Genomic DNA, 26312 nt, shown 5'->3' with positions numbered 1-26312 from the left:
GTTGAATAAGAATGGTGAAAGCAGACATACTTGCCTTGTTACTGATCTTAGAGGAAAACATTCAGTCTTTCACCATTAAGTATAATGTTAGTTTTAGGCTTTTTGTAGATTTTGAAGATTTTTCTTAAAGTTTTGATCATGAATGGGTGTTGGATTTTGTCAAATGCTTTTTCTCCATTGATATGAATATGTGCTTTTTCTTTTTAGCCTATTGATACGGTAGATTACATTGATTTTTGAATATTGAACTAGACATATTTCTGAAATAAACCCCATTTGGTCATAATGTGTAATTTTTTTTATGTATTGCTTAATTATATTTATTAATATTTTGTTAAGGAATTTTGCATCCATATTCATGTGGGATATTGGTTTGTAGTTTTTTTTTTTTCTTTTTTTGCTGTCCTTGTCTGGTTTTGTAGCAGGGTAGTACTAGCTTCATAAAATAAACTGGGAAGTGTTCTTCTTTCTGAAAGGAATTGTGTAGACTTGGAGTTAATTCTTTAAATGTTTGGTAGAATTCTTGCCTGAAACCATCTGTGCCAGGAAACTTTGTGGGGGAGAGGTTTGACTTTTGAATTCAGTTTTTTTCATAGCTAGCTATAGAGCTACTCAAATTATATATTTCATGTTGAGTGAGTTGTGGTAGTTTGTATTTTCAAGAAATTGGTCCCATTTCATCTCAGTTGTCAAATTTATATGTATAGAGGTTTTTGTAGTATTCTTTCATTATCCTTTTTATGTCTATCAAATTTGCAGTGATATTCCCCTGTTTCATTCCTGATGAAATTGATAATCTGTTTTTTTTTGGGGGGGTAATCTGTTGGTAATTACCAGTTTACCAGTTGGTAATCTGTTTTTCTTATTTCCTTGATGGAAGTTTGTCAACTGTATTGGTCTTAATCAAAACACCAGCTCTTTGTTTCATTGATTTTCTCTATTGTTTTTCTGAGTTTTTTTTTTTTTTCCATTGCTTTCTCTTAAGTTTTATTATTTCCTTCCTCCTGCTTGCTTTGGGATTAATTTGCTCTTCTTTCTCTAGTTTCTTGAAGTAAGAGCTCATATTATTGATTTAAAACTTTTCCTCTTTTCTATTGTATGCATTTAGTGCTATAAATTTTGCTCTCAGCAGTGCTGTAGCTGTGTCCTCCAAATTTTGATACGTTGTATTTTCATTTTCAAACAGTTCATTTTATTTTTCTTATTTCCCTTGAGACTTCCTCTTTATCTCACTGATTATTTAGAAGTGTGTTGTTTAGTTTCCAAGTGTTCAGAGATTTTCCTGTTGTTGATTTCTAGTTTGATTTTGCTGTAGCCAGAAAACATACTCGTTATGATTTCAGTTTTTAAAAATTTGTTGATATTTGATTTATGGCCCAGGATATGGTGTATTCTGGTATATATTCCATGGGCACTTGGAAGTAATGCGCATTCTGCTGTTGTTGGGCGCAGTATTCTGTAAATGTTGGTTAGATCTTGTTGGTTCTCAGTGATGTTGAGTTCTTCTGTATCCTTACTGATTTTCTGTCTAGTTGTCCTATCAACAGTTGAGAAAAGAATGTTAAAATCTCCAAGTATAATTTCAGATTTGTCTATTAATCCTTTCAGTTCTGTCAGCTTTTGCTTCACATATTTTGCAGCTCTGTTGTTTGAAACACACACATTTATGATTTCTATGTCTTCTTGATAGATTGACTCTTTTATCATGAAATATTGTTCCTCTTATTCTGGTGAATTTCCTTTGCTCTGCAGAGTCTACTTCATCTAATATTAATATAACTTCTCCTGCTTTCCTTCAATTAATATTTGCATGATATATCTGCTTTCATCCTTTTACTTTCAACATGTCTATATATCTCTGTTTGAAGTGAGTTTCCTGTAGATAGCAAATGGTTAGGTCGTGCTTTCTAATCCACTCCACGAGCTTTTGCTTTTCAATTTGTGTATTTAGACCGTTTGCATTTAATGTAATTTAGATTTGTTAGTGCTTAAGTCAGCCATTTTATTTATTGTTTTCTGCTGCTTTTCCCTGTTTTTCATTTCTGTGGGGTTTTTCCCCCTGCCTTCCTGTGGCAGGAATTTCATCATGATTTAACTATAGTGTTTTTTCAGCATGTCTTGTATAGTGTTTTTAATGATTAGTCAAAGGTATTAGGTGTGATACTCTAGGTATCATATTATATATATATATATGTCTATATATATATGATATATACATATATATATTATAAATATATAATGTATGCACTTAAATTATGTATATGTAATGTATCAATATGTATATAATGCAAATGTACACCATCTAAATACACAAGGTAAAAGAGATTTACAGAGTGGATTATAAAACGTGACCTAACCATTGGTTATCTACAAGAAACTCATTTCAAATAGAGCAGTATAGGCAGATTAAAAGTAAAAGGATGAACACAGATATATCATATAAAAATTAATCAAAGGAAAGCAGGAGTAGCTATATTATATACACACACACAGACATATAAATATATAAAATTACGTCATCATTTGTCAGTTCAAGTACAGAAATTTTACCTAAAATACTTCCTTTACATATATTTAGAACCACATCGGACCGTGTTATAATTTTTGATTCAGCCATCAAACATAATTTACAAAACCCAAAAGGATAAGAAAGCCTAATTTATTTACCCATCCTTTTGCTCACTGTGTTCTTTCTTCCTGACATTCCAAGTTCCTTTCTCTCATCTTTTTCTTCCTGTTGAGAGAACTACCTTTAGCCCTTCTCTTAGGGTAAGTAAGCTGGCCACACATTCTCTTAGTTTTTTTTTTTTTTCTTCTGAGAATGTCTTGATTTTCCCTTCATTCCTGAATGATATTCTCACTAAGTATAGGATTCTAGGTTGAAAGTTCTTTTTCAGCACTTGAAAAATATTGTCACTTCCTTCTGGATGCTGTGGTTTCAGGAATTCCAGATTCCAGTAAATGGATTTGCCAAAGGGAGAAAAAGGGAGAGAGGAAGGGCTATTTAAATATTATGAGAAATGCTTGCCTCCAGATTCCTCATCTGTTCTGTAATCACAGGAAATGAGTAGAAACAACCCGAAACAGCCATAGCATTTTGGTAAAAACAAAGTGAATAATTTTAAAGGATTCTTAATCACTGAACAACAAAAAAAATCAAAGTATTTGTGCCATTAACTTGGCCAGAAATGCAGGACACGATGCTTCCTTAACATAAAGAAAGGGGAAGGACAAGGAACTGATTAAGGCCACAGAGACACCTTGACCAAGAGGGCTTAGGATATTGGAAAACCAACCATGGCTTATACATCTTGTGCCCGGAGAGTAGTTTATGGGAGATTTTTACTATGCTCAGTCTCATCCCATGTCCCACGGGTCCCTGGGGACAGGGGACCTGGCTCTGGATGGGAGAGGTCAGAGGAGGGCTGGATGAAGGAGGGTGTTCAGGGTGCAGTCACGCCCTCTGTGAGGTGGCGCAGGGGTGGGGGTGGGATGATTATGTACGACCTTGGCTGGTGTCTAAGTCACCTTCACTCACAGGATAACACTCACCACATCTTTTAAATAATGGCTCAGCATTTATCTCTTCTAAAAATGACTGTGGTGTTTAAAAATCACTTTGCCTACACCAGGGATGGGAAAACCTAGCCTAGAAATTGGCCTGAACATTAGTCACCCTGCCAGTGCTAATGAGGAGGGAGGAAAAGATAGTAAAAATCACCAGAGGATCAAAGGTCCTCCACCCTTTGGACAGCACATGTGGTGGGATCGACAGGGCAGGGCAGGCACATCACACCATCTGGGAAAGAGTGGCTTTCAGAGTTTCTCTCCAGGCCATTCATTATGTGATTACTCACTCACCTCACCTAAGAAAAATCAGTTCTGCTTGAGCACTGCCTGGTGGCTGTGTAGTTTCCCCCCCTGATTCCATCATTCTTCTGTGTATTCATTTAAGATAATGTTTCTAAAAGCTCTACTGACAAAGGGGAAATGCCGAATATCACAAATTCTGTTGACTCTTTAAGTAGAAAGGAAAACAAAACTCTCATGTGCTTTCTCGGTGGGGAAGCCATCTTGTGATTTATTTTTGTGCAGTGAGGTGTATGTGGAGCGCTGTACGGAGCTACAGATGTTATTTCAAATGATGATCCCCCAGCAAGGGAGCATGGTGTGGAGGGGAGGATAGAGCCGAGTCCCAGGGGCAGATGATTGACAGGCTGGGGATGGGAAATCAACTCACATGCAAGGATGGGCTTGCTGGACCCGAAGAACGGAGCAGGTTGTTTTCTTGTGACATCCACAGCCATGGTCTGTGACACCTTTGGATGCACGGTTTCCAACCTGTAAGGCCAAACGTGTCACAAAAGTTACCAACTGGGGCCCTGGGGCGGGGTTCATCCCGCAGAATTACTTTGTCAGGCTCTAAGAGTGTTGTTTTATTATTTACTTCGAATTTGTTGACAATATTAAAAAATTGGGAATTTTCAAATGAAAATTCAGGCTTAGAGTTTCTCTTAAAAAACTAGGTCTGGCAACACCAGACCTGTGCTTCCATCAGCTGAACTGAGGACACCCACCCTCCTGGGAGGCTCTCTGCTTCACCCCAGCCCCACCCACCTGCTGCTGCTGCCTGAGCATCACTGTGTGCCCCTGGTGTCCAGCTGGGGCGAGATGACAGCCTTGAAGCTGAGTCAGTAACACATTCAGTCCTGCAGGGAAGGTCAGATTGATACCAGCTTTCGAGGGTCCTCTACCACTTTTCCTTGAGAAAGGATTTTCTTGAAAGTAATAGCCTTGAAGCTGAGTCAGTAACACATTCAGTCCTGCAGGGAAGGTCAGATTGATACCAGCTTTCGAGTGTCCTCTACCACTTTTCCTTGAGAAAGGATTTTCTTGAAAGTAATGGCTCTGCTAATGAACATTGATTTTTCTTTCTAACAGTTTATTTTCTAGAGAACAAACACAGAGAATTCTTAAGCATATGTGCTGACGGTAGCTAGCACAGGCATGGAAAAATGAAATCTGTGACCGTGGAGAGCAGCATATTAGCGTTGGTCTCAGGGAAGGGGTTGATGACCAGCTTCATTTGGCCTGAGGTGATGGGAAGGGTCCTTTGGGTGGTCAGCCTGCCCTCGGTGCTCCTTGTCTGTTCTCCACAGGACCTGTGCCCACAGCCGCCAGAGCCCTCATCATGTCACATCACCTAAAATTATCTGTCAATTATCAACCTCCTCTTCCAGAATGTCAACCCTTTGAATGGCTAGTAATATACCACGTTTACTGGAAGACTTAAGATGCACCCAATAGAGTGCCAGGCCTTCTCTGAATTAACTCACCGTGTCCTCTCTGTGCCCCTTTGGGGCAGGGGTGTTGCCCCAAAGGGGCACAGAGAGGACACGGTGAGTTAATTCAGATGAAGGAACCAAAGTACGGGGACATTTATCCATCAATGGGCAAAGCTGGCAAGTTTGAATATTTATAAATGTGTTGAAGGGTGTCTAAGCAGTATAGCACTGGAGTGATTTAATTTTTATTACAACCACTTTATAGAATTATGTATTATATGTTGTAGTATAAATTATATGTTTTTACATTGTTATTGCTGTACCAAGTTGTTTGCACAAATCATATGTACGTAATTTATGGGTGATTTAAGGGATGGGCGGTTAGAGACCAAATGGCCTTTTGGGTTTTTCTTTGAGGTGCTCAACAAAATCAACACCAGCCATTGCCAGATATTAATTTTGTTTCTTTTTTTTTTTTTAAACAAAGAAAGCACCCGTGAACATATACGTCTTGGGGCATGTGTGGAATTGAATCCTGTAATTGAAACTGATGGCTCACAAGACATGTGCATCTTAAATATTGATAGATTTTGCCAAATTTACCTCCCCCAAATGCTCTGCCCATTTATATTTGAGCCAATAGTGTGGAAAGAACCCACTTTCCAACACCCTAACACTGGATTTTTATAGGGGTGCGTGTGTTCGCCAAACTAACAGAAAGATATGGTATCTCATTGTTGATTTTAATTGAAGGGAAATTCACAAGGACCAAAAATCTAACCATTTTAAAGTGTACAATTCAGTGGCATTTTGTACATTCATGATGTTTGCTCCCATCATCTCTATCTAGTCCTGAATATTTTCACTATCCCCAAAGAAAACCCGGTACTCATTAAGCAGTCATGTCCTCTTCTCCCCTCCCCCCAGTCCCTAGCAACCATTCTCCCCTCCCCCCAGTCCCTAGCAACCATTAATCTGTGTTCATCTTTGTGGATTTACCTATTACGGATATTTCATATAAAGGGAGTCATACAATATGTGACTTTTAGTGTCTGATGTCGTCAAGGTTCACTCATGTTGCAACAGGTACCAGTACTTCATCCCTCTTTATAGCTGAGTAGTATTCCATCATATAGATGTGCGACAGTTTGTTTATCCATTCATCCCATGAGGGACAATTGGGTTGTTTCCGTCTTTTGGCTGTTGTGATCAGTGCTGATATGAATATTGTGTACAAGTATTTGTCTGAGTACCTGTTTTCAATTCTTTTGAGTATGTATGTCAGGTAGTACGGTCACATGGCAATTATATGTTTAACTTTTCAACGAACTGCGAAACTGTTTTCCACAGCAGCTGTACCATTTTACATTCCCACCTGTGCTGTAAGGGAGTGTTCATTTCTCCATATCCTCACCAACACTTGTTATTTTCTGTTTTTTGTTTTGCTTTCTTTTAGATTTAATTATACTCATCCTGGTGGATATGATGTAGTAGCTCATTGTGGTTTTGATTTGCATTGCTTTAATGACTGATAATGTGAAGCATCTTTTCACGTACTTTTTGGCTATTTGTACAGCTTCTTTGGAGAAATGTCTGTTCTAGTTCTTTGCCCGTTTTTAAATTGGGTTGCTCGTCTTTTTGTTGTTGAGTTGTAAGTGTTCTTTATATATTCTGGACTCTAAGTCTTTATCCAATATATGATTTGCAAATATTTTCTCCCATTGTGTAGATTTCACTTTCTTGATAATATTCTTTGCTGCCCAAGGTATTAATTTATTTTATTTAAATGTTGTTTTTTTAGTTTATAGTTTCCCCATTGCTAAAGAGCCCTATCATTTTTTCAATGTATGTTATCCTATTGTATTTATTTTTCTATAGAATCCATGTTCAAATCATTTACTCACTTTTCTAAAGTGTTTTCTTCTAATATAATCGTAAGAGTTACTTTTATAGACTGGGTATTAATCCTTTTAATATTTTCTTTCAGTCTATTACTTGTCTTTTCATTTTGTATGTAACACATACAAAATGAAAAACATTTGTCATATAAAACTTACGCATTATTTTACAGTTCAATTGTTAATCTTTTATGGCCTCTAGATATTTTGTCTTCTTTAAGAAGACTTCCACTGTTACAAAAAATATTCTTCTATTATTATTTTTTAATTTCGCTTTTTGATGTTTACACCTATAATCCATTTTAAATTTAGTTTTGTGTATGGCTTTAAATATGGACCAAAACGTTATTAACATTATTTTATCCTCAAATGGATTACTAATTTTATATGCTGTCCTATTCCCTTTGATTTGGAATGTCCTCTTCATAGAGTAAATTCCCAAATGTACGTGGATATCTTACTCTCTGTTTCATCTAATTGACGCATCTATTTTTTCCTTTCCTGAGACCACACGGTTTTAAGTAATACGGCATTAGAGTGAGTTTTAATAGGTAGTATGACAATATCCCATGCTCACTGTACATTATTAAAACTGTCTTGGTATTCTTATGCATTCTCTCTCTTCCACATACATTTATGGATCAGATCGTCTGTTATTTAGTTATTTATTGCCAGTTTTTAGATAAATGTGGAATTTATAAACTAGTTTGGGCAGAATTGACTTTACCCTTTGACCTTTTCATCCAGAAACAAGTCATGTCTCCCCATTCACTTAGGTTTTCTTTTATTTCCTCCAGTATAGTTTTACGATTTTCTCGATATGGGTATTTCATATTTCATGTTAGATGTGTTCCTGGCTGTACTAGGGTCTTCTTGCCATTGTTAATTGTTTTCTCCTGATGTTTTATAATTAATTAGTTCCCCTCTTTATGAAAGTTATTGATTCTTGGAGGTTGCTTTTGATTGTGGTTAAATCACTCAGCTCTCCTAGCAGTTGTAAAAGTTTTCAGCTGAAATCCTTGGGTTTACAAGCAGGTAGTGCTATCATCTGAAATAATGAGAGCTTTGTCTCTTCCGTTTCAACATCATTCCTCTTCCTTCTTTATCTTCCGGAGTTGGCAGCACCCCGGTGACCTTGGGAATGTGTGCTTGGTTCCCCAGGTCCTGAAGTTTCATTATTTGCTATTTCATGTTTTGTCACAACAAGTATCATTATTTGTATGATATCCAGGAGTCAAGTAGCGTGTTTACTGACTGCATGCTGGGAAAAAATTTAGCTTACAAGCTCTTCCAAATACATTGGTCTTAGAAATTTTGCCTGTTTTATAAAAATCACAAAATAAGCATTATATTTATTTTGTTTCATTAAGTGTTTCAATCAGATTTTTATATTTCCTTTATACTATATTTATATAATACAGTTATTTACACAGCAGTTTGGCTGAAGGTCTGTGTGGATAGAAGAATCACAAAAATGCATTTATTTATCCGATCTCACCTTTTAAATAATGTAGAAGATGGAGGTAGCTTCCTTGATATGAAACCTTTGCCCCTGTCATAAAATACTACCACAGAGACTCCCATTAACAATCAAGAATTCTTCCACACCCTCCCCTCTCTGCTTATGTTTCCAAATGCGGTGACCTTGTTTGCAGTATACATTCACCTTCACCTGCTCATGGTAATTTCAGCCTTTTTCTGTTGTGGAGCAGAACCCTAGCGTGGATTTTTGCCTGTGTTCACAGCAGTTTTGCTTTTCCTGCTAAATGCACGAATCCGAATTCCAGTAGAGTTGCTGAGTATTCCAAATGTGAAAAATACATCCAGCATGCCCTACTCTGCCAGTGGGGTAGAAAGGTCCCTCCAGGCCGCCTTGCTCAGCTCAGGACTGCAGGAACCCCCCCCCCCCCCGGCTCTTTCTCCCCATGGCCCGAGAGACACAAAGATTTAATAAACTTCAAAGCTAATTGCGCTCCACGCTCAGCTTTCTGCAGCAGAAATCTCTTGCCCATCAGCCGAGGAGCAGTTCCTGGCCCCCACTCAGCTGGCAATATGCCTCCTGTCAACATGTTGAATATTTCATAGTGCCTTGGCTTTGCGGGTTTCCCTACCCTGTTAGCAGCTGGCTGTTCTGTTAGCGACTTTGGGAGGAAACCCCTCACTGTGGGATGACGTGGAAAGCTACATCTAGAGTCAGCAGAGGGGGAACACCATGGCGGTTAAGAGCATGGGTTTCCATGGGGTTTCAACTTGAATTTGAATTCCAGCTCCTTCACTTAGGAACTGTGGGTTGTTGGACAAGTAAGTTCACTTCCCTAAGCCACAGCTTCCTTATGTGCTAAAGACAGTTCATCCTACGTGGGTCGCTGTGAGAGTTCAATGAGAAAGGAAAATAATACGCCTGTAGCACTACACAGTCCATGGGAAACATGAGTATCAGTTTCCGAGGGCTGCCAAAACAAAGTGTGGCAAATTGGGTGACTTAAACAATAGAAATTTACTCTCATAGTTCCAGAGGCTGAAAGTCCAAAATCAGTGTGTTGGAAAGGTGGGTTCCTTCTGAGGCCGTGAGGGGGAGTCTGTTCCAGGCCCCTCTCCCAGCTGCTGGTGGTTTCCTGGCACATGTGTGACTTTCCTCGGCTTATAGAAGCATGACCCCGATCTCTGCCTTCACCTTCCCATGGTACTCTCCCTTGTGTGTCAGTGTGTCTAAATTTTCTCTTTATAAGGACACCAATCATATTGATTAGGGGCCCACCCTAAGGACTTATTTCGACCTGATTACTTCTGCAAAGACCCTGTCTCCAAAGAAGGTCACATTCAGAGGTCCTGGTGGTTAGGACTTCATTATATAAATTGGGGTGGGCAGGGAACATAATTCAACCCGAGACAATATACAGTACATATTATCAATTTCAAAATTTTCAATAATAAATCAAAGCCTGGAGAATTGTCACCAGATGAAAGATGCACTTTCTCCGCTGGGCCGTAGACATTCTTGAGCAGCCAGAGAACGTTTAGACAGAAGAGTCAATTTCTGTTGAGCCGAGCAAGTCACAGGGAAAGCTTGAAAGTGGTGAGAAATCCAAGGATCTTCATCTTAAAGGAAAGCAGCCAGTGAAGCTCAGACAGGAGACTTCGGTGCTCACCCGCTGTCACCGGGAAAGCGCGAGGGAGGAGAGAAAGGAAGGCTCCCCTGCAAAGCCTTTGCTCAGGCAGCTGCAGGCAATAGCTGTGTCTATTAAAGATGTTCCATTTTAACAAGAGCCAGGTAACAGGCTGGAGTCTTGGGGGGGGGGGCTGGGTTGCTAGGCAACAGCTTTATCATTTCCTGGGAAATCCACAAACCATCTCATTCCCCTTGTGAACGTCTCTTCTTTGGTAAAGGTTACGTTTAGAGAATTGCTGATAGTTTAGAACTTTTGCGGGGGAGGGGTGCAGGGCGGGAAGGGAATGTATATATGTAATCAGTTCACAAAACCTAAATATAAATCCCTCCTGTTGGAAATGACATGGTGACATGTCCTTTGTTGCTTTTTGGCCCTTTTTTGTGTTGGGTTGTGTGAGCCCCAGGGCAGTCTGACTATTGGTCCATAGCAGAAGTGGAAGTTAAGGATCTATGGACTGCAAAGTTTAGGTGTGATGTCGAGCCTCTCTCCTTCTTTACTTTCAGATTTCAAGTGCTAGTGATAAAAAAGCAATTACCTGTTATCTTTTGTTGGAAAAGAAGATAAGCACCAAACCCACTTGCATTACCCTTTAGTTTTACGTCCCCACGTTTGTTTAATCTCAGGCGTTCCTATTCCAGCTTCTGAGGACTTGGCAGTATAATGGACTTGTCAAATCCAGCCCTTGGAAGCTTTCTGTTTTAGAGGAAATACAAAAGCTGCCTGATGGAGGACCCCGAGTCTCCTCACAGGCCAGGCTTCCTGCTGCGGGATCTTCAGGGCTGCCTTTGATTGGCAGATGTTTTATCAGACTCAGGCTCTGAAAGAATTCAAGGGCAATCTCGTCTGGAGGAACACAAATGCCGCTTTACGCATGGTTTGCGGTGGACGGTCTCGGTGTTGAGACCACAGGCTGAAGCGATTTTTCTTGAGGCCAGTGTAGCTTGGTGGGGAAGTTTGGTTAGAGTCGGACAGGGCTGGGTTTGAATCCCAGCTGCACTCAGGAAAGCAGAGCAACCTTTACTCTTTCCTGAAGTCCAGGACAGAATCGAGACTAGGGATGACTGTTGGCAGAGTGTTTGCTAAGGCAAGGCGTGTTCACTGCCCACCGCCTCTTACTGCCACCGCCCCGACCTCAGCCCTCTCCCAAGTTCAAAGTTGTATCGAGGCCAAGTTCAAAGTTGTATCATGGCCCCACATTGACAGAGAGAGGATGTTCTGTGACAAACACTGGGTCTGGGTGTCCCAGACTGAAGACCTGGTTTCTGATCTCAGTGCCCCCTGATCCCAGTGTAGGACCACCGCAGAGACCCCTTCCAGAACCGGTAACATGCAACTGGGGGCTTGCCTGCTCTCCTGGTCGCCACCCTCTTGTAGGATTCTGCTCTACCTGTCACCTAATCGTGGGCTCTGCAGTGACAGCTCAGATTGTTCTTGGAGATGAGGAACCCCTGGCAGGGATTTTAGCACTCATGCCTAAAGTGGGCCTGAGCCAGCAGGCGTTAGAAGTTCAAGGGCAGCCGTGCTTCATATGGGGGTTTTATGGCTCATCACTGTTCATCCGGTGTTGCCTAATGGCGGATGCTCAGAAGGGAAAGTCCTGACTGAGGAAGGCGAAGAAGGAGGCTGCGTCTCTGTCACCTGCAAAAGAAATAGCCCTATTTTCTCCTCATTTATTTCTGATGGGAAGATGCAAGACAGACTAAAGAAAAATGAATTTTTAGAAAAAACTCTCTATTGAATCAGCATTCCTGTAGCCATGGTTTAAATTGTGAATACTTTCCTCAGTATTTGCTTTCCATCCAGTCAATTCGAACAGTGCACTTGATTGATAGAGGTGTGAGCACAAGTTCGTGTTTTACAGTCTTGTGGCAAGAATCTGTTAAGATGGTGGGGATCTGTTTACAGATTTCCTGAGACCGAAATGAAAATAGTAGCTTTTCATGAGCGGGAGCTTGGTTGCCCTGCGCAGGCTACCTGGGTACCATTTTCTTCTCAGTGAGGTGGAAGTGGCCTGTTTCTGCTCCTGGGGGATTGGAGGGGGCACAGGGGGAAGGTGCTAAAGGGGTGGCTGTGACTTCCACATAGACCTACCGAAGGAAACAGCCATGCGCAGACCCCTGGGTATGGAAAGGCGGTGCTCTGTTCCCACTGTGTGGGTGCATGACGAACAGCAGCTTGCTGGAAGTTTCCAAATCCACCAGAGACTCCCCATTTCTGTCAATTAGCGGGGTGGGTGGGAAGCAGAAGGAAAACAACAACAACAAAGAAACCTGGAGTTCATTCTAGAAATTTCTATATTCTTATGAGAAAAATGAAAGTCATGTGGACCCAATGGCACTATTATCTTTTCTCCCTTTGGGAGTGAAAGAGAGCTGGAGGGAAGCTGTCTCTACGGATGTCATAAAACAGCTGTCTGTGTCTATTGGATCTTGGTTACACCAGCAATACTCCTGTGAAATGAGGGACCGGGTATCCCGAACACAGCAGTGCCACTGTTTGGCAGAACAGCTTCCAGCCATATCCAAAGAACTGAGAGATTTGGAAGCAAACATGCCCAGGTACAATGTTAAGAGCAGGCGTGGTGGAGAATGGCAGATGTGATGCCAAAGAAAATGAAATGGCAGAGAAGATGCCCAGAAATTCTCAAGGGATAAACCAGAGAAGTAGTTAGGGCACAAGAGGTGGGCGTGCTGAGGCCTATATTGGAAGCACAGAATATGAAACGCCAAACGGACTGGGTTTGCACAGGCAGGTGGCCCCTGATGTCTCAGGGGTCGGGGTGGGGCCTTGGTGGGACGGGACTTGTACCCTGGATGTGAAAAGCCGAGGTCTTCTCCAGGGAGGCTGATCTGGTGAGCAAGGGGGAGGTTCCTCAGCAGGAGGGCGTAGCTGCGTCTGGAGCTCCAAGGAAGGGGAGGGGAGGGAGAGAGAGCAGGTGCCTCCTCGCGCTCACAATAGGTCACTGTATTTCCTCCTTCCTCCGCTTTATATGTAGATAACATCCTGGGGGCTCTGGTCCAGTCTGGCCCCAGCTCTTACCGGGGATCCTGGCCTCAAGAGATGCCAGGTGAACACCGTGGTGTGGGTCCCACCCCTGGAGAATCAGCACATGCCATTCAGCCCAGTTCAGCAAACGTGTCATCAGCTCTTAAATTGACAGGCAGCTGCCGCTTCTCAGCTTCTGCCGTGTGCCAGGCGCTTGTGCTGAGAGTTTCCCGTTCAGGAAGCAATTCCGTCAATTCTCATTTCACAGATGGAAAACGGGCTCTGAGAGGTTAAGTTTGCTAAAGTCAGAGTTGGGGTCAGGTCCTCCAATGTCAGAATCCATTGCTCATTGCTTTATCTCCCCAAGCACAAGATTTGGGGTTGGGGGGGATACAAAGATGGAGGCTCTTGCCCCCAGGAGGTTACAGTACACTGAGGACTACAGCGCAATGTGGAAGAGTGCCCTGGAAACACAGAAGAACAACTGGTTTGTTTTTTTCTGGGGGTGAAAGCTTCTAGAGGGAAATAGTTTGAGCTGAGCCTTAAATGATAAGACAGATTTCCACTGAGTTGAAAGGGACTTACTTCTATGTTTAGAGAACTTAAGAAAGATATTACCACCTTGATATGGGTATGATATGGTTGGGAATAGATTTAAGCATAAGCATATGTGAGTATTATCTGTGAAGCCGAGAGAGGATCCCAGAACGCCGCTGTCGGGAGTCCTGCTGGCTTTATATGGGGCTTAGCGATATAGTAGCAAGATATATATTTTTTAAGAACACTTGCTTTGTGCTCACTCTGCATATGAGTCCTGACTCCACTTATTGGGGTTGATCTGGGGTGACCCCGCTTTGATCAAGCCCAGTAAAGACTCCAGGCTCAAGCTCAGAGAGCGTGAGGGAATCGTCTTCTCTGAGTTCCTGGGGCCAAGGAAGCGCTGGGAATGAGAAAAAGATGCAGTGGTGATGCCAGCCACCGGGAGGGGGCCGCAGAGCTCAGGCTCCATGGCCTCTTGGAAGGTGAAATTGGCAAGGAGGCAGCGGCTCACCCACTGAGCATCACGACCACCCAAGAGAATCATCATAAAGTTACCCACCAAAGGCAAATAGAGCCAGAGGTCAGGTTAGAGACAAGGAGGCTGGGATGGAATGACAACATACAATGTATGTGTTTTTAAATATTTTCTTGATTGATTTTGTTGATTTTCCCATCCCCCCAAAACCAACTTTTGATTTTGTTGTTTTTTTCGGTTATTGTGTTTTTTTCTGTTCTTTCATTGATTTCTACTCTTATTTTAATTTGTTTTTTGTCATCCATATTAATATATGTACCTGTGGTTTATATATTTTCACTGATGGATAGTTAACTATCTCACAATTGATTTATAAATTCTCCTGTCAAAGAACATTTTCGTTTCCAGTTTTTTTTTTTGCCATTAAAAACAATGATGCTGGGGCTTCCCTGGTGGCGCAGTAGTTGAGAGTCCGCCTGCCGATGCAGGGGACGCGGCTTTGTGCCCCGGTCCGGGGGGATCCCACGTGCCGCGGAGCGGCTGGGCCTGTGAACCATGGCCGCTGAGCCACGGGAGAGGCCACAGCGGTGAGAGGCCCGCATACGGCGAAAAAAAAAAAAAAAAAAAACAATGATGCTACAGACAGTCTTATAGACCCCAGCGCAGATGAGGAAGAGTTTCTTTTACTTGCATACCATATTTCACTAATTCTAAGATGTATTTTTATATTTTAATATATCTGAAATCAGAATGTGTATTAAAATTAGTGGCATCTTAGGATATAAATTAGCAGCTTTTTTTCCGTTTCTTGGTGATGCATAAAGTAATTGTACATCTTATAATCAATGAACTGTTAGATGTTGATGAAATACTGTAAATAAGAGCAAAATTGCTCATCCGCACCTTTACTGGGTTATTTTTCAAGTATCAGTTTATGCTCAGCAGCCGTGCACGGGAATTGCTGTTACCTCACAGCTTTACTGATATCTAATATTGTTGATTTTTGGCCAGTCAGATAGATGTGACATGGTCTCTTGCTGTGATTTTCTTTTCCTTCCTCTATTTACTAATGAGGTTGAATATCTTTTCAGCTGCCCAGTGACCATTTCTCTTCTGAGAAGTACCTGTTCTGTCCTGGCCTGTTTCTTCCATTGGGTTACTAGTATTTCTCAAATTAATTTACAGGAGTTTTTAAAATTAGTTTTGATGCTAATAACCCTTTCATTGTCTGTTATATGGGTTCCAAATATCTTTTTCTAATTTGTAGTCTGTTTTCTCTCTTTATCACATCTATTGATGGTCAGAAATTCTTGAATGAAAAAGACTTGAATTTATTTAGTAGTGTTTGCTTTGGGAACATTTTAAAGATATCCTTTCCTACCCAGGATCATAAGGATATGAACTATTTTATCCCTTAAAGGTCTTTAAGTTTCATCATTCATATTTAGGTTTTTAGATGCTCTGGAGTTGATTTGTGGGTGTGGTAAGATGTATGGAACTGATTTGGCTTTTGAAGTAATAACTAATTCTCCCAGCATCAGTTTTTATATTTTGTTTTTATCCAAACCACCTCATTATTTTTCACATTTTCATATATGTAAGGGTCTCCTTCTGGGTTCTTTATTATTTTCCATTAGTCTGTTTCCACTTATTCCTGTAGCAGTGCACTATCATTTTTCTACATCTTTAAAGTAACTTGATATCTGACAGGGCAAATACCTCTCCCCTGCCTATTTGTGTATCTTTCTCCAAATAGTAGCCTTATTGATTTTCCTCTCTAACTAGGTTTGACATATCGCCTCACACTCACAAAGAGACTGCCGTCATCCGGACGTCTCAGAAAACCCCACAGTAAGCTGGGAATCAACCACTGGGTCATGCTAGAGGCCTTACTTCCCAGGTGGTGGGAATGTTCTTTAGAAGGACTCGAGAGTCTAACCTGCTTGATGAGGTCAGAATTGCTGAACCTGTTTTGCAGATGAGCAAACAAAGAGAAGGTCAGTGACTCGTTAGTTGACACGGCTGGTCCATGGCGGAGCCGGCCTTGAGTGCAGGTCAGCTTCCTGTGTTTCCAACGCAGAACTGCTGACCTGCAAACACAGCAGCGTCTCCCGTGATTCCTCAACCTCATTGGCCGCAGTGGATTTTGCTCCCACTCCCCAGAAGAGTTCTCAAGGCCAGCAGTTTTACTCTTCATTCAATTTCATGTTCAGTCCCACCCAGCCCCACTGGACCGGCTTTTCTAGCTGCAAGAGCTGCTCTGCTCACTCTTTCTTCCCAAGCACACTTCTCATTTACTTCTTTATCCTATTTTTGGTTTTAATGATCTGTTCCTAGGTTTCTAACTCCCTCCCCCAGATTGGTAAGTGTGTATTATCCCTCCTTTTCCCTGGACACCTGGAAGTGCTAAATCTTGGTGTTTGCACCTTTTTTCACCTTCTTGAGCCACTGCCAGTGGCTTCTCCCCTTTCACGTCTCTGTGCAAGTATAGAAGAAAGGCCACGCTGGGGCACTGGCAGAAGAGCTGTAATTACTGAAGCTAATGCCGAGTCTCTCCAAAGTTCAAGTTCATTAGTGAAACTTCTTTTATCTTGTCATTCTAGTTTCTGATGAGCATGTACTTATTTTGCAATCAAGAGTAAAAATGTTGAATTATAATAATAACAGCATCATTAACTTTTGCCAGAATGTTAAGCTGCATATAATCTCCATGAAGGCAGAAATTTTCTCTCTATTTTGCCTGTTGCTGTGACTTTGGGGTCTAGACCAGTGCCTGGCCCATGGTGATGCTATAAAAATATTCGCTGGATACATAAAGAAATGAATTCTATTGGGTATTTTCCACGTGACAAGTCACATGCTGAGGGCTTTCAGTATGTCTCCTCTCTTAGCTCTCACACCAATCCAGTGAATTGATATTGTGATCCCTGTTTGGGAGATGGGGAAGCTGAGAAGTTAGGTGGATCGTCTAACTCACAAACTTTATGAGTGTTCAAGCTAGATTCAAGCCCATATCTGTGGAACACCAAGAACATTCTCTTAAGCCTTCATGCAGTAATGCTGCTATCATTGAAGGTACATAGAAATGAGATGCTGCCTTAGGGGGGTCTGGGAATCACTGTTGTTCCTTTCACTCATTTGAGGGGAAGGTGAATGGAGACCATGATAGTCTTCTTTTTCCTAGAGCTGCTTTTGTAAAAAGACAAATAACCCAACTTAAAATTTGAGCAAAGGACCTGAATAGACATTTCTCCAAAGAAGATTGCAAATGGGCAGGAAGCACATGAAAAGATGCACAACATTATTAGTTTTCAGGGAAATGCAAATCAAACCCACAATGAGATACTACCTCATAGCCACTAGGAGGCTGTAATTAAAAAAATGGATAATAACAAGTGTTGGCAAAGATGGGGAAAATGGAACCCTCATACTTTGCTAGTGGGGATGTAAAATGGTGCAAACAGATTGACATTTCCTCAAAAAGTTAAACATGTAGTTACCATATGACCCAGCAATTCCACCCTTAGGTATATATCCCATGAGAAAGAAAACCTGTGTCCACATAAAACCTTGTACACACATGTTCATGGTAGCATTGTTTATTATAACCAAAAAGTGGAAACAGCCCAAGTGTTCATCAGTTAATAAACAGATGCACAATATGTGCTCTATCCATACAGTATGAATCTTGAAGCAAAATGACTATTATTTGGCCATAGAGAGGAATGAAATTCTGACACATGCTACAACACGGATGAACCTTGAATCCATGTTACTCAGTGAAAGAAGCCAGACACAAAAGCCCACAGACTTATGATTTTATTTATATGAAATGTCCAGAATAGGCAAATCTGGAAAACATGTGTTAGTGGTTTCCAAGGATGGGGAGTGATGGGTATGGGGTTTCTTTTGTGGACGATGAAAATGTCCTGGAATTAGATCGTGGTGATAGTTGCACAACTTTGTGAATATACAGAAACCATTGAATTTTACACTTTAAAGGATAAGTTTTATGGTATGTGAATTATATTTTTTAAAGAATCAACGCCAGGGAGAGAGCAGCTCAGCCCAGCTAGACAGGGTGTGGTTAGAAGGTAACTTGACGGACAGCCAGCAATCCAGGGTCTTTATAGACTCAACTGAGCAAGCCTGACTCTGCCACTTCCCAGCTGAGAGCTTCTCTGGCAAGCCGTGCCCCTCTTTGAGCCTCTGTTTCCTTTTTTTGTAAAGTGGCAGGTGAGGACATGGCTATACATATAAGGGGACAGTTGTTCTTGCCCAAGTTTTGGATCTGTTACAGCAGGAGGGGCTAGTAGGGGACACAGAGTGCTAATAGGATCTTTTCTCCATTAAACAACAACAGCTCAAAACAAAAATCACAGCCAGAGAGAATAACAGCCTTCTTCTAACTGTTCAGCACAGCTGATGAGCTGTTGGCAAATTCAGTAGAGAGGCCACTTTGGCTTTCCAGGTAGGAATACAGGATAATGGCAGTAGGGTGTGAGCATCTCCAAGCACGGGCATTTTCCTTGAATGCTGGGCTCTTGGGTATGGTCCTGTGACAGCATCTCTCACCCCAGACCCCCGATGTGCAGTGCGTGGCCCATGGCTCCTATAATGGGAGATTTACAACTTGGAGCTTCAGACACCGCACGGACCTCCTTTGTCCAGCTCATGGCAGAACGTGTAATCATCTCTGTGGGCTCCTGCCCCAGGCTCCAGACAGGCTCTGGCCGAGGCAGCTGAAAGCACAAGAAGCAAGAAGCTCCACAGCCCCACCAACAGGAGTTACGTCGCCCTCCCGGAGGAGAGGAAATCCGTTCTGACACCTTGTGAAAATGCTTCGGTGGCTTGTTTACAGAATGAACCCTGAGCTGCCAGCTTCTCCTGGTCTGTCTGGAGCCTGTGGCTTTGCAGCGGGGCCAGATGTGGCTCCAGGCTCTTCTGCAGGAGGTTCCAACGACGTCCCGTTTTTCTTCTTCACGTGTCGCTTGTGATCCAGCGCTGGGCTAAAGGCACACAGTCCGCCCCTGCTCCTCCTGCCGAAAGCTGCCTGTATAACCAGCAGGTGCTCGGGACCCCACTGCAGCCTGGATCTCAACTGGGGGGACAGGGGAGGCAGGAGCGGTCACCTCTGAAATCAACCCACTCCATGACGTTCAATACAACGTCGTGATGATGCTTGTTCAGTGAGCTCGATGTTCCTTGAAGAAGAGAGGGCGTCACGATGCCATTTTCCAGTTTATGAAAGAAGCAAGCTGAAGTGGAGATGCCGCGCCCACACCCCCTCCCTCAAATGTACCCGGCGCCTCACGGCCCAGCCACCATGGACAAGACTCCTGGCAGAGCCAGGTGGTGTCCTGGAAGCCACGCGTGTGACATGACTCCTCGTGTCACAGATGGGGGAGCTGAGCCCAAGAGGTGCTGAGTGGCTCAAGAACGGTGTCTCAGCTGCTTGTCTGGACTTGTCCTGCTGAATCGTGCTGTGTTAGGACCAAAAGGAAGGAAAAATCCTCCTCTTTCCGCCTCTCCCACTGCTGCCACTTGCTGCCCACACACAGGCCCTCTGCTTAGGTGAGGCTGCACGTTCCCAGAACGTTCAGCAGCCCCCTCGCCCCCCTGCGCAGGCCCTGGGCTTCTCTGACCTGGGCTGCCTCCCAGCTCACAGAGTCCTTTCTGGGGGTGGGGTGGGGAGGTGGCACCTTCTTTCCTTTTCAGGTTGGAGCCCATGTTGAAGACGTTTGGGTTACATGTCAGAGACAACCTGTGCTTAACTGCTTCCCCCTGTCAAGGGCTTAAAACAAGACCTACTCCTTCTCCCCATGCATGTGGGTAGGAAGGGAGGAAAGGATAGTTTTTTAAAGATGACTACTAAACTTCTCTACCCATGTGGCTATCTCTTTGCCATATGTACCCCTCAAAAAAAGACTCTAGTGATTGCTAAGAAAATGTTGGGTTATATGACGAAGGCAGGACCACAGAATGAAAGGCAGAAGACAACCTGTAGAAAGAACTGAAAGCAGGGACTCGAAGTGATATTGGTACAGCCATGTTCACAGCAGCACTATTCATAATAGCCTAAAGCTGCAAGCAACCCAAGTGTCCATCGACAGATGAATGGCTAAACAAAGTATGGTCCATCCATACAATGGAATATTATTTACCTCTTTAAATTTTTATTAAAAAAATTTTTTTTTGGCTGTGCTGTGCAGCATACAGGATCTTAGTTCCCTGACCAGGGATCGAACCCGCATACCCTGCAGTGGAATCATGGAATCTGAACCGCTGGGCCGCCAGGGAAGTTCCTATTCACCTTTAAAAGGAAGGAGATTCTGACACATGAAACAACATGGATGAAACTTGAAGACATTAGGCTGAGTAAATTAAGCCAGTCACAACAAGACAGACACTGTATAATTCCACTCATCTGAGGTCCCTATAGTAGTCCGATTCATAGAGACAGAAAGTAGAATGGCCGTGGTCAGGGGCTGGGGGAGGGGGAACCGGTTGTGACTTAAGGTGGACAGAGTTCCAGTTTGGGAAAATGAAAAAGTTCTGTGGATGGATGGCGGTGATAGTTGCCCAACACGGTGTATATGCACGTGCTTAATGCCACAGGACTGGACACTTAAAAATAGCTAAGATGGTAAATTCTGTGTTTTGTGTATTTTACCACAAGTAAGGGGCGGGGGGGGAAGCCCTTAAGAGGAAATAATCAAATCTGTGTTGCATTGAAAAAGGTCTCGTGATGCGTCTCATTCCTTCATCGGACTCTGAGCTCTTTAAAGATGGGAACTCCTGTGCTCTATTCATCTTTGTTAGCCCAGCACCTGACCTAGGTCCTCAAAGACGTCAGATTCCCAGTAACTGTTGGCAGAACTGAGGTTGTGGCGCGACCCCGCCAATGCCGCCCATGTGAGCGGGGCCTCGCGGTTTAGAGGAGTGACGCATGCGCGCGAGTTGCGCCCGGTGGTCTTACTCGGTCCTCCAGGGGTGACCCTGCTCCTGCCACAGAAAGGCAGACCCCAGAGCCATGCCCGGGCACCAAGGGCAGAGGCACGGTGCCTCCAGTTCCGGGTGTCTCAGAACTCAGCTAGAGCCCAAGTAGACAGAATTAGTGAGCAGGTTTTTATTCGTTATTGGGCAGGTCCTTATTATACTCCATCATTTTCTGGAAGAGATGAAAATTATGTAAAACTGCAGCTAATAACACATTCCGTTCTGGGGGGTCCCGATGTTGACAGGCAGTGTGCTGGGCCCGTGAAAACTTTTCATATTTCTCAGCCCTTCAGCTTGCCCCTTTAACTGAGGAGCAAACAGCGATAGTGAGGGAGCTCCTCTGACACCCAAACCCAGTCTGTTCCGTCCACTTTCTCAAGCTTCATAGGAGAGGTTATCAGATCCTACAGATTCTGCTCCATTTCTACCTTTTCTACCTGTGCAGTGATCATTAATATTGCAAACTCTCAGCTTGAAGCTTATTGGACAGGTGATGATTGGCAGGTTACTTCAGCTAGGCCCAGCTTTCTCATCTGTAAAATGGGGATAATAATTGTGCCCTCCTCCAAAGGTCCTTCTGAGTGTTAAAGGAGATAACCTTTGTATCCAATATCTGTCTTGCTGTGATCGCACAATAAATTTTAGCCATGATGGCGTAATAGTGACACTGACCCGACTCAAAGCACCTTGGGGTTGTCCAGTGAAATTTACATTGTCCTGGTGTTTATGAACCAACTTACAAAGGTGCTGTCCATTTATATAAAGACCCATGCTATCGATGCCTTGTCCCAGGGGATAACACCACTCTCCCTATGAAACGGTGTATTTCATTTGAAAGGCAATGAGTTACGCAATTTATCACGTCCCCCCCTTTGCCCTTGGCTGCTGCAAACGCACCCTTAGTTTGTGATTCTTCTGTGCCAGGGTCATCTTTAGCCCAGGCTTCATGGTCCAATGAGTTCTCCAGCTCATTATTTGCTTCTTTTATCACAGTTTGGCTGGTTTTTATCTGTGTTATTAATTATAAGCTACCTCAAACGTGATTGGGTATACATTAGAAAACAATATTCATTCTAATTTAGTGTCAAAGGTGTTCTATTAAATTGTAGGAATTGATCATTCTTTTAATAGCTTGCACGGTAAACAGACTGCTGTGTTGCCCAATTTTCTAGATAAACCGGTTTGCAAAAATTGGTAACACATATTACAAGCAGGGTAAACAAGTTAACATTGTGGTGTTATCTGAATGTATTTTAATACTAAGGGAACATTTCCACAGTAAAAATGCTGCCTGGCAAGAGAACCAGCATCATCAAAACAAGGTGAAAAATAAAAAAGTAAAAGTGAGAAGTTGAGGGGAAATGTGTATCTGACTGTAGGCAGTAGTTCTTTGTGTATCTGACTGTAGGCAGTAGTTCTTTGTGTATCTGACTGTAGGTAGCAGTTCTTTGTCTCACATCTAACAGTGCTCTGCAGAAAACTTTAATTGTTGTGCAAACGTGTTTTACTTGCTAACAAAGCCTCAGATATAAATGTCAGAGTGATGATTGCTATTCCTGCTCAGGAGAAATAGCACAGGGTGGACTCCCCACCCCCTTCCCAGTTGCCATGGAAACATTCTGGTGACTTCATCACAGGTAGAGCGTTTGGAGGTTCTTCAGGCCAGCATGGAAGGTGGGAGCCTGACTCATTCTGAGAGGAATTACAGATGTCAACTGTGGCCGACTTTTCTTTCCTTTAGCCGAGCGCATCCTTGTCATTAAAAGACCTTTGAATCTAAGTAAAATGTCTTTGAAACGTCAGTGGAATATGATCAAACTGTCAGAGGAAGGTATGTTCTGATTTTTTCCCATAGATGAAACTCTTATCAAAATATAATTTGGGGCTTCCCTGGTGGCGCAGTGGTCGAGAGTCCGCCTGCCGATGCAGGGGACGCGGGTTCGTGCCCCGGTCCGGGAGGATCCCACATGCCGCGGAGCGGCTGGGCCCGTGAGCCATGGCCGCTGAGCCTGCGCGTCCGGAGCCTGTGCTCCGCAACGGGAGAGGCCACAACAGTGAGAGGCCCGCGTACCGCCAAAATATATAATTTGTTCGTTCAGTCAACACTCAGCAAATGTCTTCAGCTGGCAGGCACGGTACTGAGCACAAGGCGAAGGTGATGATGAGACGTCCTCCAAAGGCCTCTGTCAACTTGGGGGACAGACTCAGAGCAGACAGGACAGTGTAGCGGGGACACACAGTGATGCCAGCCTGTCAGGGAGCACTGTGCTGGGTTGAATTGTGGCCCCCCAGAGACGTGTTCAAGTCCTAACCCCCAGACCTGTGAATGGGACCTTATCTGGAAATGGGGTCTTTGCAGATGAGGTCATACTGGGTTAGGATGGGCCTTCAATCCAGTGACTGGGGTCATTATAAAGACAGAGGGACTTGGAGACACAGAGACACAGGCCGTGTGAGAATGGAGGTAGGCCAGTGAGGCTGCCACAAGCCAAGGAGTGCTAAGCGCGGCCCCAGCCACAGGAGCTAGGAAGAGGCGAGGATGGATTCTCCCCTGGATTCTTCAGAGAGAGCACGGCCCCACCAGCACCTCGGCGTCAGACGTCTCACCTCCAGAACGTGAGACCACAAGTTGCCATTGTTTTAAGCTGCCTTGTTTGTGGTGATTTGTTATGGCAGCTCTAGGAAATGAATACAGGTGGCAACACAGGTTGGAAGGCATGTGGGGTGGGGGCAGGCCTAGGATCCCTTCTGAGAGGAGGTGATCTTGAGCTGTGCAGGGGAGTTAGCCCCCTGGGAAAGTTGGGCAGGTGTCATCCAAGGCCAAAGTCACAGAGACGATGAAGCAGCCATATCCAGGAAGGAGAAGGAGGCTTATTTTAAGGATTTCTATCCTGATCTCCTTTTTTAAATTCTTTTTTGGAACTTGGGAGAGATTTTATTAGGGAATAATTAGAGAATTCTTTCATGGAAATAATTTTACTTAATAGACTTTTAAACTTCAAAGTCTTTGGATGATTTCTTTTTTTGAATTTATTTATTGAAGTATAGTTGATTTACAATATTGTGTTAATTTCTGCTGTACAGCAAAGTGACTCAGTTATACATAAACATACATTCTTTTCCATTATGGTTTTCCACAGGGTACTGAATATAGTTCCCTGTGCTCTACAGTAGGACCTTGTTGTTTATATATTTTATATACAGTAGTTTGCATCCGCCAATCCCAAACCCCCAGTCCATCCGTCCCCTACCACCCTCCCCCTTGGCAACCTTTGCTATGTCTGTGAATCTATTTCTGTTTTGTAGATGAGTTCGTCTGTGTCATAGTGTAGATTCCACATATAAGTGATATCGTAAGGTATTTGTCTTTCTCTGTCTGAATTACTTGGTATGATAATCTCTAGGTCCACCCATGTTGATACAAATGGCATTATTTCATTCTTTTTTGTGGCTGAGTAATATTCCACTGTATATATATACCACATCTTCTTCATCCATTCATCTGTGGGTGAACATTTAGGTTGTTTCGATGTCCTGGCTATTGTGAATAGTGCTGCTATGAACATAGGGGTGCATGTATCTTTTTGAATTATAGTTTTGTCCAGATATATGCCTATATCCTGGTCTCCTTGAGCCCCAGCACCCCATGCACATGGGCTCAGATTGTTATGTGTATATACAACGTATACACAATGGGGTCTTCTTACTAGCTTCTCCCTCTTGGCTACTGTGTCTTCCTTTCTTTAGTGGATTCTCTCCACTAAATGTATCCCTTTCATTAGAGTTTTCAAAGGAGCATGTGACCTTCACAAGGTCACAGACTGGCAATGTCAAGGGGATTTGGGAGTACCTGACGGGAGATGAGGCTGGTGGGGTCCCCACTTGATTGTGACCTTGCTGAGACCAGGCAGTTCAGGGAAGATTAAGCTGATGAGATGTAGCACAGCCTTTTTCATGAGATAAATCAGGACTTGGGTGTTAGCTGGACATGGGCAGTGAAGGAAAGGGTGGGTGTGGAGGGGCACCTCAATTTCTATTGTGCGTGATGGGAGGATGCTGGCCACTTGCCAAGAAAATGGATATGGGAGAGGAATGGGAGGGGAAGGAAGGGGAGGGGAAGGAGGAGACTGCAGTGGTAGCAGCTTGAGGGGAGTTGATTGGTTCCTTTTTTGGAAAAGCTGAGTTTGAGGGGCCTTGAAGGCAGCTGGTTCTAAGGGCTGGTGCCCACCGGTGAGGTCTGGGTCCTTCCTTGGCACTGATCTGAGATTTGGTAGGAGGACCCAGAGGGAGTCAAGGAGAGAATCCACTAAAGAAAGGAAGACACAGTAGCCAAGAGGGAGAAGCTAGTAAGAAGACCCCGTTGTTCCAAAAGTCAACCATGAAAAGATGGTCCAGAGGCACCGTGTGGTTAACAGGGTCAGATCTCACAGAGGTGATTAGCTTAATTCAAATCTGAAAAGCGATTGTCTCTGAGAAACGTCTACTTAGAATATTAAGAAAGGGGTATCGTTGAGGGCAGGTGAAAATACCGAGGAAACCTTGCCTCCTATCAGACTAGAAATGAGGGAAGCGTTTACAGTCTATGAAGCGGGAATGTGACTGTCCCATCTCTGTCCCTGATACACATGATAGAGATATGAAAACAAGCAAGCTCTGTGTACCAGCGAAAGGCTGGGGCGTTCGTTATTTGCACACGACTTTGATGGGTGGGTTCATTAGTCAACGCGTGATGTGGCCCGTCGGCTATTTTTGTATAGACAGCTCAAGCCATGCTAGGTGCCGCGTGGGAATTGTATGCAATGCCTTCCCCGTATCCCAGGCTTCACGCAACATGCTGCTTGCCATTTCCCAGATTGGCTGGATTTCTCTGCTCTTACACTTTCCCTTAAGCCCTTTCCGCTTTTCTCTTTTGCCTCTGCTTGGGCTGCGCCGCCTTCTCCCACCCCACGTCCACTTTTGT

General features: G+C 43.3%; 1 protein-coding gene across 3 annotated transcripts in view; it reads left to right on the top strand.

The window, feature by feature from the left end:
- The window catches only part of C16H10orf90 (chromosome 16 C10orf90 homolog), a 232496-nt gene that overhangs the window by 118220 nt on the left and 87964 nt on the right, over nt 1–26312 (top strand). Inside the window, exon 1 of one of the 3 annotated variants that reach the window (XM_060126530.1) lies at nt 23162–23183. The exons of the other annotated variants lie outside the window; for them this stretch is intronic. Coding sequence (XP_059982513.1) covers nt 23162–23183 — 22 coding nt within the window. Of the gene's footprint in view, nt 1–23161; nt 23184–26312 lie in introns of those variants that run through there. 3 annotated transcript variants of the gene reach the window in all.

This window comes from Lagenorhynchus albirostris, chromosome 16 (assembly GCF_949774975.1).
Source record: "Lagenorhynchus albirostris chromosome 16, mLagAlb1.1, whole genome shotgun sequence".
Classification (NCBI taxonomy): Eukaryota; Metazoa; Chordata; class Mammalia; order Artiodactyla; family Delphinidae; genus Lagenorhynchus; species Lagenorhynchus albirostris.
This window is presented reverse-complemented; position numbering and strand designations above follow the sequence as displayed.